This window comes from Vulpes lagopus, chromosome 11 (genome assembly GCF_018345385.1).
Source record: "Vulpes lagopus strain Blue_001 chromosome 11, ASM1834538v1, whole genome shotgun sequence".
Lineage (NCBI taxonomy): Eukaryota > Metazoa > Chordata > Mammalia > Carnivora > Canidae > Vulpes > Vulpes lagopus.
This window is the reverse complement of record NC_054834.1, coordinates 81997402-82014133: the sequence shown is the minus strand read 5'-3', so window position 1 is coordinate 82014133 and position 16732 is coordinate 81997402. Positions and strand designations below refer to the sequence as shown.

The 16732-nt window shown below is 40.1% G+C and overlaps 1 protein-coding gene across 3 annotated transcripts in view; it reads right to left on the bottom strand.

The window, feature by feature from the left end:
* The window catches only part of GPD2 (glycerol-3-phosphate dehydrogenase 2), a 155030-nt gene that overhangs the window by 56816 nt on the left and 81482 nt on the right, over positions 1-16732 (bottom strand). For all 3 annotated transcript variants that reach the window (XM_041721819.1, XM_041721817.1, XM_041721818.1), the window contains exons 4-6: positions 12299-12423; positions 10903-11000; positions 9701-9864 (exon numbers count right to left, since the gene is read on the bottom strand). In XM_041721819.1, coding sequence (XP_041577753.1) covers positions 9701-9864; positions 10903-11000; positions 12299-12423 — 387 coding nt within the window. The remainder of the gene's footprint in view (positions 1-9700; positions 9865-10902; positions 11001-12298; positions 12424-16732) is intronic.

The following is a 16732-nucleotide window of genomic DNA, read 5'->3' as shown; positions in this document are numbered from 1 at the left end:
CTCACTACCTCGTGAGAAAGTCCAAGCTAGCCACATGGAAAAGCCATGGTGAGACAGATATGCTGGGCCAGCTCCCAGAGGTCTAATCCTCTCAGCCCACGGGCCAGACATGTAAGTAAGAAAGCTTTTTAGAGCTCTTGCCTCAGAACTGCAGGACAGTATATTAATATTTTAAGCCACTAAGTCTGGGTGTTGTTTCTTTTTTTTTTTTTTTTTTTTTTTAATTTTTTAATTTATTTATGATAGTCACAGAAGGAGAGAGAGAGGCAGAGACACAGGCAGAGGGAGAAGCGGGCTCCATGCACCGGGAGCCCGATGTGGGATTCGATCCCGGGTCTCCAGGATCGCGCCCTGGGCCAAAGGCAGGCGCCAAACCGCTGCGCCACCCAGGGATCCCCTGGGTGTTGTTTCTTATGCAGCAACAAATGCCTGGAGTAAGCCTAACTACCACTTGTATAGGAAATACAGAGGCACCAGTAAACAAAGAAGGAAACAAAAAAAAGGATGGGAAACTTGTTAGTTATAAAGGGAATTTGTTGCCATACATGAACCTCAGTGAGGATTTTATTTGTTTTATGGGGGATTTTAAAATCAGGATCCAATTAAAGGTATAAGACTACCGGGGACACATGAACATGAACAGATAGATGATATTAAGAAGTTATTTTTAAAACATTTTAGATGTGGCTGTATGTTGAAAAAAATCCTTAACAGATTTAAGAGATAGACACTTGTGGTTATAAAATAAGTCATAGAGATGACAATGCTGTACTTATAGCAATATAGTCAAGAATACTGTAATAATGTTGCATATGACAGATGGTGATACCCTTACCCTGGTGAGTACTGAGTAAGGTACAGAATTGTCAAATCAATATGTTATATACCTGAAACTAATATGAATTGTATATCAATTATACTTCAATAATATTTTTGAAAAGGATACAGATTAAAATATTCATTTATTAAATATTTGCTATCTAGAAGACAGGGGAGAGTATATAAGAATATAGATGAAGTTTAGCCATGAGTTTCTAAGTGCTCAAGCTGGAAGTACATTTTAGCATTTTTATTACTTCCACATATGTTAAAACTTCCCCTTAATAAAAATGTGTATACTTTGTTGAACTACTGGGCTATTTATTGTGTGACATACTTAAAACCAAATGGTAGCTAAAAGAAGCCATACTATTATCATATTATTATAATCTACATTTTGTAAAGTTCTTTTTCTTTAGCCCAAACAAAACAAACTTTCATATCCCCACATGTCCAAATACTGATCCAGGTATTTGTCTATGATTCTCCCTTCCCCTGTGAAATAGGGAGGCATCATTATATCCCATTCCAGCATACACCCTGAGTTGGGTCAAACAAGATCATTTATGAGAAAAAGAAGTTCCTGAAAACCATACTCTGCTACACAACTGTAAAACACTGTTGGTCATAGGGACCATATGTTTGGCACAATATCTGGCATATATGCACTGAATTCTCTGAAAACCTGAAGTCTCAGAACTCTTGGTCTTTAATGCATCTGACTGTAACGCCAGGGACATTGTCTGAAAAATAGAAGAAGCCCCATAAATTATATATGTGTGTGTGTGTGTATGAATGTGTGTGTGTGTGTGTGTGTGAACAAACTGTGAAGAAGGCACAGAGATTTTTGATACAATAGCTTTTGCCTTTGACCCTGCATCATTTTCTTAAAAAGTTCAACTGAGGGACGCCTGGGTGGCTCAGCAGTTGAGTGTCTGCCTTCAGCCCAGGTCGTGATCCCTAGGTCCTGGGATCAAGTCCCGCATCAGGCTCCTTGCATGGAGCTTGCTTCTCCCTCTGCCTGTGTCCCTGCCTCTCTCTCTCTCTCTCTCTCTCTTTCTCTCTATCTCCCTCTCATGAATAAATAAAATCTTGAAGAAAAAAAAAAGTGAACTGAGATACACCTGAAACTAATGTAACATTATGTGTCAACTGTACTTCAATGTAAAAGACAGAAGGTGAGTTGAGCCACAGAGTAAGAGGCAGGTAGCTTACCATGAACCCACCAGAACTATCTGTTCAAACACCTTATAAGCACACATATCCTACTACTGATGAGTTTCAGCACTGTTTTTAAGCTTGCATATAGAGTAGAATATAGATGACTACTGCTACTCAGTATGCTACACCTGATCAAATCCACTTTTGTGTGCTTTTAATTATCTTAAAAACTAATTATAATGAGATGAAAGCTTGGTATTTAATATGTGCTGGTCAAGTGAGCAATAAACAATCGCAAACTTTCCTAGGGGCTATTTTGCTCTGTCTCATCATCAGGAAGCTAAAGCATATGTTAGATGTTAGCCTGGATGGACACAAATGTGTCCTATTTATTTAAGGTTTCCTTTGAAGCCACAATTTATAACTTTTGTTTCTTAGGGGTACATGTCAAACTTCATTTAGCATTAGCTGGTATCCAGATACACTGACTAGCAAAAAGGCACAAAAATGTGCCTGCTATATGAGCAATGATGTCAGCTTCACTTATCTAACTCACAGAAAACAAGAGGAAAAAAACAATGGAAAAAATGACAGCAGAAAATCAAGATAAAAATTATTCATTTAACTTATAAGTATAAACTACATATGCACAAGAATAAATATTAAATATGTTCTCGATCAATGTCTAAGAAGGTAGATATTTTCAGAGTAAATTCTTTTAAAATGTTGTGCTTTTTAGCCCTTAAGCATAAAAGATCATATTCTTGAGCATATCTATATGCACAAAATTTTCCTTTCTCCTAAGAATGTTTTGCCAATTTATTTCTGGAAGAAACTGCAAATTTTACATATGTAAAGAGACTTTGAGAGAACTGCTGTTTCATTTTGTGACACAAAAAGTAGAAATTTGGTGGACCATAAAATTGACCCAAATAAAAGATTAATATTTACATAATGTTTTATACTTATAAATTTATGTTACATTTATTAAATCATTTAAATCTCAACATACACAGTGAGGTATTAAGGGCCTAAATTCATGGTTGTGTAATGTGGGGCTCAAAACTCAAAGTCTGTAAACCTAACTACTTCCATATTTCTGATTGTTTCAACTATACCACAGCACTCTGGAAAGCACTTTCCAAGTATGATTGTAATGATTTGCAATTGTGAGATGCACTATCATGCCATTTTCAACATTAGTTTTCCCAGACTCATCCACATTGTTCAGTTTAGCTGAGTTCACTCACTTTTAACGCTGTTTTACTCCATTATGTGAATACATGGGTTATTTATTCATTTGTCCCTCGATGGATATTTGAATCATTTCCCTTTTTGAAGTTATACCCTGTGCTGCAATGCACTTTTCTGTACATATCTCCCAGTGGACAGGTGTCAGAGTTTCTGTGGGGTAAATATTTAGTAGCAGAATTACTGAATCACAAGGTTTGTGTATGCTTAACTTTATTAGAAGTGTTTGTTTTCCAAAGTGTTTATATCAACTTACATAACACATCATATTATACTTTTAAAACGTTTTTAAAAAACTAACCAATAGGTCATTTTCAAATATACTCACATCAGATAAAAAAGTGAGAGAAGGAACTCTAATAATAAAATTCATAATAGCAGTATTTTTTAGGAAAGAGCAAAGACAATGAAATGGGGAATATTCACAATCTAAAGTCACAAATAGCCTCAATGTATCGGTAATGTTCTCGGGTTCCAGGGTCTTTACATGTATGTTAAATGTATTCTTTTATATGCTTCAATATTTACATACTTTTATACCTCAGTCTGTACAATAATGATCTAAAAAAAAAGATTAGGAGTCTTGAGAATTATTGGCAAATACAACTACTTTACATTTTTAATGTAATTTGAGATGGAAATAAAAATAAAAACAATAAAGTTTTAATGTATCATGCCAAATTCTGATAATGTTGAGGGCCCCACAATGATAACTCCCTTTTTATTGATAGGGGTTTAGACCCCTCGATCAAAGTTCACAGAAATTGGGTCTTGAGAAATGAAGGAATGGATTTGGCGATGTTTACTCTAGGGGAATTTATCTTCTAGCTGAATACATCTATCTTGAAAACATTCAAATTAGTTGTTATCAAAGACATAAAATAATGACAAATTACTAAACCAGTGGTTCAAAAAAGAAAAATTAAGTCTAGTATCCCAAAAGTACAGTAAATGTCAGCATCTAATATCAACATATACACACACACACACACACACACACACACTTGTACTTACATATTATAGACATTTAAACTATATGTAAAAACTAACATAGCCAAGTAGAAGTTCTAACAAGTTCTTCTACATCTAGTGGCTTGGTCCTGTGCACCCCACAAGGCTGTCCACTTTAGAGATGACCGGAGCAAGCCTGCAAGAATGGTATTAAGGAGCACATGGCCCGAACTTGCATAATATTACTCCATTTTGTTTGCAAACCTACATCATTTGGTTATTTTTTCAACCTATTTCTATTACTCTGAAGAAATTAATGTGTCTATCAGATTTAAAGTTGTTAACACCCAATTAGTTCAACAACTGTATTTGCAAGTGTTATGAATGAGGATAAAAGACACCATCTTCGAATTTGACTTCTGTTCCAGGAAGTCAAAGGAGAAACAAAAACAAAAGCAGAAGACCAAAACAAACAAACAAACAAATAACCTTTGTGTTATTGCATAATTGATTTTTTTTTGCTTTCAAAGTAGATGAAATCAACATCATAAAAGACTTGTCTTCAACCCAGGATTTCTCTTATTAAAGTATACAATTGTGGGTGCATGCCTAGAGGAGTAATAGTTTGTTCCCAACAAAAGAGTCTGGATTCCACAATATGCCTTTTGCCAGAGGCACCGTTCCCCAAAGCACACAGCTAACTGCATCTCCTGCTGTACCTGTAACAATTTAATTGTATAAGTCAGCCTAGTCAAGCATCTCCAGCTCATGACTGGGAGACATGAAATTCATTGTCATTATTGTCCCTGTCATTTCGAATCATTATATCCTGCTGCAGAATTTTCCTCACTTCAGTGCATTTTTACCTCCAGGAGCCAGGGATTATAGCTGAGGTTGGGGTGGGGGCAGGACCGTGAACTACATTTACCTCAGGGGAGCCAGAGATTAAATTGGCTTTGCTCTCTCACGAGCTGAATTCATCTATTTGTATGCTGTTGAGTTTTAGGCTGGAATAAAAATGAATATTCTAGTGAACCCTGGGCTTTAATTCCCCCTTTGAAACATGGATATGACCAACTTTTATTTACATTAGGAAAGCTAATGTAATTTCCTGTAGGTAGCTATTTTCATATGTGCATAAGGAATACTTTAGGACATCCTTGGGTATGAAATAACAGACAGCTCTCTCAGTGCCTTGACTCTCAGAAGGAAGAATTTAAAGCTGTAATTTTGTTCTCTAGTTTCATCTTATAGAAGCTTAATGGCAGTATTTAATGGTTTTAAATATTTAATGATTTTTAATTATATCCCATTTTCTGTGCACTGGATCTGATAACTGGAGCCCGACTAGAATGGCACCAAAGATCATACTCCAGGAACAGAACAATTAAAGTCAAGTTGACAGAGGAAGACAAAAGAAGTTCCTTAGGAAACTGGCACCCCCTCCAGAGCTAGTCATACGTCCCAGCAGGCCAAGAGACCCAAGCCTGTCATGCCTCAAATGCTTCTTGCCGACTTAGTGGAGTTGGACTAGCCACCAGTCCCCACCATATCAGGGGCAGGGCTATAGCCAGCGCTTAGCTGAGGGCTCGCAGGACGGCTTACACCAAGGAACAGGTAGGCGACACCAGGGTTGTGTCTCCATCAGAAAACCGGTGAGTTGACTGTATGTTTTCTCTGACAGAATAGAAGAAGGAAATATAACCTGATCTGTCACATCCTAGCCCAACTTTCACTTTATATGAATTTTACTGAAAAATTTGACATTTACTTTGTCTGCGCTGAAAAAGATGGTAGTTATTCCTCCATATGTGTGAGTTTGTTTTTCAGCAGTTTAACAACAAAATATGGCAGTGGATCATACCTATGCCAGGTACATAATAGCCTCTATAATTACTACATTTAAAAGTAGGTGGAATTTATTTTATTGTCCTCACTGAATTTAGCGGAAGAATTAATTCTGCCCTAGTCAAATGCAATGGCCATCACTATTTATGTAGGATGAACTATTCTTATGAGTAATTAAGAAAAATATTTTGATCCTTGTCCTTTTTCTACTTCAGAAGGAACATCTTACAGCCTTAACATCTCAGTGTTGAGAAACCTTAAAGTTTCTGTCTCAGTGTTGAGACAACCTGAGACACTGGTCTAAGTCCATGGCAATGTTTACTCGTCTGACTGTATTTTCACACTGTTATAGCTCACTTTTCAAAGTTACTGAAGTAACTGTATAGTGAATTACTAATACGAGTTTTTAGCCAAAATTCTTGTGGCATTTACAAGTACAATCTACTTACTTGTGCCACTTTTTCACCATAATTAGGATTCTCCCAAGTTGGGAGTTATAAAAATTGTTATTGTTATTTCTGTTCACTTTAAAGTGGTTGATTTTGGGGATCCCTGGTGGCCCAGTGGCTTAGGACCTTTTGGCACAGGTCATGATCCTGGGGTCCTGGGATCGAGTCTCACGTCAGGCTCCCTGCATGGAGCCTGCTTCTCCCTCTGCCTGTGTCTCTGCCTCTCTCTCTCTCTCTCTCTCTCACTCTCTCTCTGTGTCTCTCATGAATAAATAAAATCTTTAAAAATAAATAAATAAAATAATAAAGTGGTTGATTTTATGTGAATTTCACCTCTAAATTATTATTTTTTATTTTTCTAAATCATTTTTAAGTAAAAAAAGAAAAAGTATTTCAAACAGCCCAAATGCATTTTGAAATTATTTGGATAACTTATTACATTCTCATAATGGTCATTTATAAAGAATTTTTTTATTGTTAAGAAAGTTTTATCTTATAAATTACAACTTGCAGACCTCAGTGGCAATAGTAAATGTTCAGGTACCTTTTCATCTCTTAAATACTTTGGTGACAGGATGATAATGTTATTTTTTTGGTCAAGGGGTAAGGCATTCCTTCCTTTCTCTGAGCACACATTTACCACATTTAGTGCCCTTACTTATCTGCTCCTTCTACCTACTCCCTCATTGATATTTAATTTGCTCATTGCACCACTGAGTAAAACAGGAGTTGCCCCATGGTTGTGAAACCGTAACACTATACTTTGTTTCATATTCTTGTTTTGCCTCACCTCAAGCATGACATAGTTGGATGTGTATCATTTCAGAACAAGGATAAAAATATAAGTATAAACTATATACATATATGCATATATATATATATATTTCAAATGACTAGAATATAATTATTTTCACCCCTTCAAGACTTAAAGATTTTTACAGTCAACTTTCAAATACCAATTGGAAATTTTTTTTTTAATTTTATTTATTCATGAGAGACACACAGAGAGAGACAGAAACACAGGCAGAGGGAGAAGCAGGCTCCCTCTGGGGAGCCTGATACGATACTCGATCCCAGGACCCCAGGATCATGACCTGGGCCAAAAGCAGACGCTCAACCACTGAGCCACCCAGGTGCCCTGGAAATTATTTTTAATAACAATGTCTATATTTTTCAATAATCCTTGCTAAACTCATAATTTTGGAACTTATAACAAGGTATGGAAACCAATTTTAAAGAAATTCTTGGGGTACTTGGGTGGCTCAGTCACATCCCAGAGTCCTGGGATCAAGCCCTGTATCAGTCTCCTTGCTCAATGGGAAATCTCCCTCTGCCCCTACCCCCGCTCATGCTCTTTTTCTCTCTCTCGAATTCATAAAATCTGTTTTAAAAAAGAAATTCTTCTTCTCCTTGCTTCTAATCAGATATTTCTTCTGCACATGTGACATAGATTTCCTTTGGTTTCTCTATGTAGAATCAACAACAATCTATACTTCACAGCAATATCAACCCAACAAAAAACCGGATGCCACAAATTCAGATATGGCATCCACTAACAGCCATCTCAAGGAGATTCAGATATGCACAAGCTAAAAAATAAAACTAGTTAGTGTTTGCTGCATCATGTGGGAAGGAAAATGACCAAGTATTTGAGAGGATTGATAACAGGAGGAATGAGTAATGTGAGGCAAAGGGCACACACACTTCCTTGTCAGGGTGGGCAGGATGCCATTTGCAGAATGCCTTCTTACTCCTCCTGGACCAAAAACCTCTTTAATATAATCACCCACGAAACTACAATGGATTAGCATTAAAGGTCTGATGCAGAGAAAGCAAAATCACAGTGAAGGTTGTCCTTTAACACAGAGGCTCAATCAGGGGCACCAAAAAAGTAGTTAAGTGCCCCCCCTGTGGTGCTTAGATGCTGGAAGGCACTGTAAATTGTGAATTTTCTAGCTTTTAATGTTTGTCTAAGACCCTTAACATTTTTCCAATATTGTTGCTCCTAGGACATTTTCTTGAGTTTGTCCCTGTTGCCCCCTCTGTGCACATACATTCTGCATTCATATAGGAAGCATGACAGACAGCTAAATTGATTCAGAAATCTAACACTGAGAAGAAGAAAAAAAGTGGGGTAGCCTTCAGGATATCCCAGAATATGAAGTATAAATATTAAAAGAAAAAGAACAGAAAGAACAGAAAAATTTTTTTAAAAATTCTTCATGCTAAGAGTTTAGAAATCTAACACGAAATACAAAAGATCACATAATGGATTAAAAAAAAAAAAAAAAAACCACAAAGCTATAGAGCCTAGGCTGTCTCCTTTGTGTCACAAAATTTCTAAGACTTTCTGAACATGTTCAATTATCTGTGTCTACCTATTTATTTTATAAATGGACATCCCTCCCTGGACTATTTTCCAAATCCATATACCCTTTAAAACTACAGTAAAATTTCACAAATGGCTTTTCCTGTTTTGTTTTGTATTACTCTGTGGTCCATCTGGAGATATATTAAGCAGTTACTTCCTTTAAATAAAAGTGTGTAAAATTATATTGTTCACATACCCTCATACCCACCCCCACACCCAAAGAATGAACATGGAACACATGGCACATGGATATTAGATAATGTTACTGTTAGAAAACATCTAACAACAATAAAATAAGCAATAAAACCTGAGGCTTTGGTTTAACAGATGCAATGTTCATCTACCTTCATCACATAAATTATATGTTCAAGAATTGTGTCCTGTGCAAAATACAAACATGTCAATTTCAGCCCAGGGGGCATTTTTTCCCTAGGTTTATAACCCCTTGAAAATAGAGGTTTCATCTAGAAAAACTAACAGATCCTCAGCTGCTTTCAACATTATAATATATTCATAAGGCAAGTATTCACTGGCAAACATATAACAAATTAAATGGCATGTGGGTGGGGTCCAAATTCATAATGATGGAAAATGAACCAAACCAACCATGAGACACAAGTAGAAATGAAAGAAGAAAAAGAATATGCAAAAACAAATAATACTAAAAGCAAAACGCCATAGGTAGTTTTTCAGCTAGTATTAGACGAAATAGCGTGTGTGCACACGTACACGTGTTTGTGTGCTGTAGAAGATCAGCATTAAAATTAAGAATGCAAAACTATCTCATTAAGAACATACTAAAAGGGTCACGAGTAAGAGAAAAGTGTCTTGTAGAAAGAAAATCACATACCGTCATAGTAGACAATTGCTCCTACCAGTTTGTCCTTCTGGAGCATTGGGAAATGCTCAAGGGCTCTCGATTTGCTGAGGACATAACTGCTTTTCAGGCAATTACTTCCTGCAACCAGATCATATAGCTTGATTCCTACCCAGTAGTAAGGTAGCTGCCACCACCTACAGCATAAATAGGGAGAAAGGTTTCTTGAGACACAGAGTAGAACATTATAAAATGCCACTTTAAGTTATAACATACTTTTCATTTAAGAAAAGCAAAGTATATCTAGATGTGTACTTACTGCAAAAGAAACAGGAGGAACTGCTTGACTGTTTTTGACACCAACTGAGCTGAATTACATAAGTAAATGAATCAGTGAGACTTTACAGGAATCATCCCTAAAGCAGTGCTTTTTGACCTGGCCTCATCTGAGAATTCTCTGGGGATCATCAGCCATAATTACAGATACCTGGGTCTCACATGTCTGGAGACTGCTTTAAGTGGACGAAGGTTGGGGGCCTGGGTGAGGCTAATGTGCACCTAGGGTACAGAGATTCATTGGCTTAAGATGTTCTAAGCAGTCTACGACAAAATATGGACAGAAATGACAAAACCTGTTTCTAGGCACTCACAACTCATGTGGGTAGCAGTTACACAAACCATTGTTTCATATTACCTATATCCCAACTTAAGGCAATTTCATGGACAGCTCCAACACCACCAGGAAAATTGGGTTTTGTAATCTATAATCTGACACCTCTAAACCAAATTTTAGTTCTGATTCATTTGAACATTTAAAATGAACCAAAAGGGTTTAAGCTTCGAATTGGTACATGTTAGGTTCAGATTTTGCAGCAGGATACTTCTCGGCTGTGCATTTTAGTCTGCAAATGACCCTCTTCTGTTCCCCGGTGCAAATGCAGTTGCTCTTCTATAGGCTCTCAGTAAACTGGGGTAAGAAACCACTAAATATAAACACAGAATACAACCTCCTCAGCCTTCAAGATCTAGTCCTAAGAGGTGGGTCAGAAAAGGGGAATTTTGGAAAAGCCATGCTTTTAAACACAACAAAGGCAAACATTTGAAGAGGATTAAAGATTAGGACCAATTAAAAGTACATTAAGAAATACACAGTGAGGGACTATTTCCATTAAAACTGTGTTGTTCTATTGACCTCAGTTGAGCAAGTAGCATAAAGATGGTATCGAAAGGCTTACTTGTAAATTGGAAGCATTATAGGCAACGGAGCTGATAAATGGGGAGCAATTTCTAGTAGGTTGGCACGTTCATGAAGGGCTTCTTTTACCATCCTATACTGAAAAGCAAAACAGAGAAAATTAGTTTGGCAGTAACAGATCATAATATTTTCAAATGGCAAATAGACACCCTGCCAACTGATTGATACACAGAAACCTCTCTACCTCTGAGTGAGGATAGCTCCCTCCTAATCAAATTTCTAATAATACATCATGCTGTCAACCTGAAAGATTTTTTAGAAACCTTAACTGTATTTGCATAGGAGAAAAACATGCTGTCAGAGTTCCCAGGTGTAAGATATTTTCCTGACTGGAGTTACAAGATTATTGTAACAATTTATCTTGCATTCTCTGTATTGTCCGCCCTCTCAGTCCTCTATAATATTTCCCCCTGTAAGAAATAACAGATTGTTCCAATTCATGCTAAACGTCCCCTTCTTGCCTCCACTAACACAGCAGATATGGTACTTAGGAGTTGCACAGTATTTTATAGTTTACAGAAAGGCTTTCATCTTGACTCCTTTTCCCTTCGTTATGCCTCTCTGAAAAGCCAGCATTACTATTATAACACTAATTTAAAAATGAGAAAACTGAGGTGCATAGAAATTGAATAAATAAGCTGGAACACATCACAAGTCATCGGATTCTAAGTCTAATGCTCTTTTCTTTGCATCCATCATGATGCCGAAGAGACACGGAAGAAAAGTGGACACGTTCGAAACTGACAATGTCAAGTTAGCACTGCTGTGGTTTTCATGTACCAGAAGCAGATAGGGAGTTCAGCTGATTTTTTTTTACCCCTCTGGGAAATGTCATCTTCCACACTGCCTTGGCAGTTTTCAAATGGTGGCAGACTGGACACAATAAAGTGTGACATAAGAAAAGCATGACTCAGATCATCTTTTCCTTAAGAATATGTCAGTGACAATATGAGCGTATGATTACACTTAGAGTTAAGAGGATCAATTTAACACTTCTGTATTACAACAGAGCCGCCCTCCCCGAAATTGTCTCGGAAGTAGCAATTTGTTAGCCATTGGCAAAACAAACAAACAATCACAATTGATAAAAGGCAACATATCCAAAGGTGATTCTGTAAATCTGCTACCTTGATGCACCTGCATAGAAAAAGCCTTGATGCGCCTGCATAGAAAAAGCCCCTGATTACCCATAAACGCGAAGCTACAGGAAAGAGCCGGGCACACCTCTCCTGAAAGATATTCCAGCAGAATACACACTAAATAGGTATTTCCAACAGGAAGAAACGTTAAAAGCCATAAAAAAAAAAAAACTGATTTAATTGGGTAGAAAAAAGCATAGTCGCAATTTTTGTTTAACAACCAGCATACACAATTACCTGCTCAATATCCAACTTCATGATAGCCTTCTGAAGATATCTCACACCACCATGGATCAATTTAGTGCTTCTGCTGCTGGTCCCTGATGAGAAATCATCTCTTTCTACAAGGGCTGTTTTTAGTCCTGTGTAACCAGAAAACCAAATTAACTTCTTAAATTACACAATTTGTATGTAATTCATTAAAGGCACTTCTCCAGGGTAGAGACAATCACAAGAAAAATTACTCTGAACATGGATAAATTTGTATTCAAAGTGCAGTACACTGTCTATATTATAATGAAGAGATTTTAGCCTCTTCCTGGGGGATAAGTCAAACCAGAACTAGAAGCATATTAAACTGTGAATGAATCACAACTAGAAAATATTACAGTACAATTTCATGGCAGTAACATACTCTGGGGCACCCAGAGGGTCAAAGGAGAGCCTGGCACCCATCCTGACCCATGTAGAGTTAACTCAGTGTGGTTTTGAAGCCTTGTGGAATTCACATTCATCCCTCATTACAAGTCTCTCACCCATTCCAGCCCTTCATTCCCATAAAATGGGGGGGAAAGACCAAAAGCACCAAAAGGGAAGAAGGAAGAGAATAACCTCTGACACTGAGGGGTTCATAGTTTAAGACATGCAAGCACAGTACTATAGAATTACAAAGAAAAATACTAGCCAGAACCAATAGACCCCGTGCAGAGTATCCATGAGTAAAGACAAGACAATATTCTGGGTAAAGATGAAGGTGAGCAGAGATACATTGGTTCTAGGAGTCTTATCTCTGCCCCTTTCTTTGAGGGTTGCAATAAATCCCGGAGGGATGAAACCAGCTTTGTTTTGTTTTCTTACAGAGTCATCCCTGCTTCTTCAGGCCTGGCTGGGACCAACAGTAAGTACTGCAAGTGTCATACCCCAGTTAGAGATGCAAAGTGGATACCAACACCAAGCCACGAGGTACTGTCACAGCCAGGTGTACTCACAGGGGATGAGAGAATGGCAGAGTCAGTTACAATGAGAATATGCAACTAGAACAGTCTGGGCTCACAAAGCCCATATAAGATAATCTGTGCATGTACTCAATTCAGAACCACTTATTACATTTAATATCAAAGGGTCGTTTTTATAACTTTTAACAGTTTAAATATCGTACCCAAATGTCATCATAAAATCAGGGCAATTCCCTTGACTCAAGAAGACAAAATATTTTGAAACCACGGAGGAAAAAGTAGAGAACTTTGATTCAAGGGCAAAACCACTAATGCTCTAACTAACTAGCAAAATAACACAGAAATCACAGGTGCTGTAGCCTCGGGTCACACTTCGGAAGCATTTATGCCAGGCAAGGATCTGTCGAAGTCTCAACTGTGGAAACTCTATCAGATACGCTTAGTAAACTTAGTACTGAATGTATTTGGGAAAAAAAAAAAACAACAACAACAATAGAAAAATGCGTCATATATATATATATATATACATATATATATATATACACACACACACACACACACACATATATATATACATTTTTTTTTTTTTTTAGAAGGATATTGGGAACCGACAAGGCAGGCCCGGGCAGGCATTAGGCCGGAGTCCGGCGGACGAGCCGCCGAGCCGCTCCCGCCCAGACACAAGGGGAGCGCGCGGCAGTTTTACAGGCGCCAGACTGGAAAATACAGAGGACTCCGCTCTTACTCTGGGCTGCAGGGAAACCGGGAGCCCCGCCTAAAACGGCCGTCAGGGGCGCGGGGGCAAGCTCTTGGGATGCTCTGCTCAGCGGCTCCTCCGTCCAAGGAGACGGCTCTCGCGGACCCGGGTCCCACCTCCCGCGGCACCTGGGAACCCGCGCCTCAGCGAGGCCTGTCAGCCACCGCGGAGTCCGTGGCTCGGCCTACGAGGCCAGCGGGCAGGGCCAAGCACTTGCCACCAACCACCCCACCCCCCGCCCATGGCGCCCCCTCCCAGCATGACCCCTCCCTGAGCGCAGGCCCACCCTGCCGGCTCCTCACAGCAGGAAGCAGAGGAGGCACCTCTGTCCTGAAAGCCCCAGAGCCTGGACTTCCCTCCGCTGCCCGCTCTGGTTGGCCAACTTCCGGTCCCCTGGCCGCTCTGGGCCGACTACCGGTCCCCTGGCCGCTCTGGTTGGCCAACTTCTGCTCCCCTGCCCACTCTGCTTGGCTGACTTCCAGTCCCTTGGCCGCTCTGGTTGGCCAACTTCCGGTCCCCTGCCCGCTCAGGTTGGCCGACTTCCACTCTCCTGGACTCTCTGGTTGGCCGACTTCCACTCTCCTGGACTCTCTGGTTGGCCGACTTCCGCTCTCCTAGACTCTCTGGTTGGCCGACTTCCGGTCCCCTGCCCGCTCTGGTTGGCCGACTTCCGGTCCCCTGGCCTCTCTGGTTGGCTGACTTCCGCTCTCCTAGACTCTCTGGTTGGCCGACTTCCGGTCCCCTGCCCGCTCTGGTTGGCCGACTTCCGCTTTCCTGGTCTGTCTGGGTGGCCGGGAGGCAGCAGGCTGCCGCGTTTCAGGGCCGCGGACTCGAGGCGGCCCCCAGGCTTCGGGTCACAAGGAGCAAGGCGTGGTCGGGCGGAGGGGAGTCGTGCCCAGGGCGCGGGACTTGCTGGAAGCGCGGCCGCCCGACCCGCTGGGCTGGGTGATGGCACGCGGTCCACGCCAACTTCTTGGCGTCGTTTGCTGATGGCACGACTCCAACAAGAACCGCGGGCACAGCCGACGCTGTCACTGGTACCTGGGCCGGGGGCTGCAGGAAGGGCTGAGTTTAGGGGGCAGCCGCTGGCGAGGGATGAACGCGGGCAAGAGCCAGCACGTAAGCCGCCTGGGGCCCAGCGGCTGAGCACCCGCCCTGACCCAGAGCGTGACCTCGGGGACCCGGGGTCGAGGCCCCAGTCGGGCTCCTGCCGGGAGCCTGCTTCTCCCTCTGCCTGGGTCTCTCTCCCCCTCTCTCTGGAGTAAATAAAATCTTAAGCACGAGAAAGGCAAATGCTCGAGATGGCCCAGCTCATTGGGGGGCCACTTGTCACGTTGGGGCTGGGGACCATGTGAAGATCTAGTGGGAGGAAGAGTAAGAGGCAGGTCACAAAGGGCCGTACATCCACATTAGGGAATTTGGGCTCTGTCCCACCTGCAGTTGTTTCTCACAAGTAAGTAGGATCAGAGTCTCCTGACAAGGAAAATGCCTCTGAACGTGGCTCCAAGTCATGAATTGGTTTGAGGAGCAAATACTTTGTTAGAAAGCACAAGACTTGGCATCAATGCCACAGATGCACGATCCTGAACACTGTACTCAGCTACAAGTTATCCATTTTTTTAAGATTTTATTTTTATTTTTTATTTTTATTTTTCCAGAAATTCTCAGATATTGTTTTGAGAAACACAGACCCCTGTGAGAGCGGAGGATAGGCTGTGGTGAAGAGCTGGAGGCACACCATTTAGGGGATGTGCCATAGGGCAGGAGTAGGGCAATAAAGAGTCCAGCCTCACAAGGCAGTAGATGGTACTGGAGAGTGATGTGAAGAGATAATTTTATGGGCTTATGTTATCAGGAAGGATTTTTTTTTCTTTCCTAAACTGACAGAGTGTGAGGCAGGGAACTACTCTAGGAATTAGCAAGCCATCTCAGGAGGATATTTCAGGATATGTAAGTGAGAGCTAACACTTTAAAGCCTCAAAACTGCTTTTGCAAGTATTGGACATTTAAAAAAGTTCTTCACATGTATTTATGTGAGAAACCCTAGTGAATACCAACAAAAGTTAAAATGGGCTTCTCTGTCAAACCAGGCTGTTTTGCTTGTCCTATTATTTCTAGTGTCATATCATCAGCTACCCACCAGAATTTCTGGAGTGAAATGATAACGCTCCTTCCAGAGCAAGAAAACATAAAAATTTAACCTCCAAAGTTATAGCTAAATTGATATACTCAAGCACTATGTAACCTAAAAGTACTACCAAAAGTTTTCAGAACCACACACACACACACACACACACACAAATACCCAGATATTTGAAAAAAAAAAAACATATATTTAAATTTTCAACTGCTATTACACACTAAATAATTTCTCACTTTTATTGAATGAGAACGAACAATGGAACGAGGGAGGAGGAAAGTGATGCAAAATCAAGACATTATTAGATCTGTTTCTCAGGACGACTGGGTGGCTCAGTGGTTGAGCATCTGGCTCAGGGTGTGATCCCCGGGGTCCCAGGATCGAGTCCCACATCAGGCTCCCGGGTGGGAGCCTGCTTCTCCCTCTGCCTGTGTCTCTGCCTCTCTCTGTGTCTCTCATGAATAAATAAATAAAATCTTAAAAAAGAAAAAGATCTGTTTCTCATAAATGTTTTTTAACTGATGAACTGACCACAGCAAAGACAATGAAATTTTAAAAAGCCTTATAATCTTGCACAGTTCCATTACCTAATGTGCTCC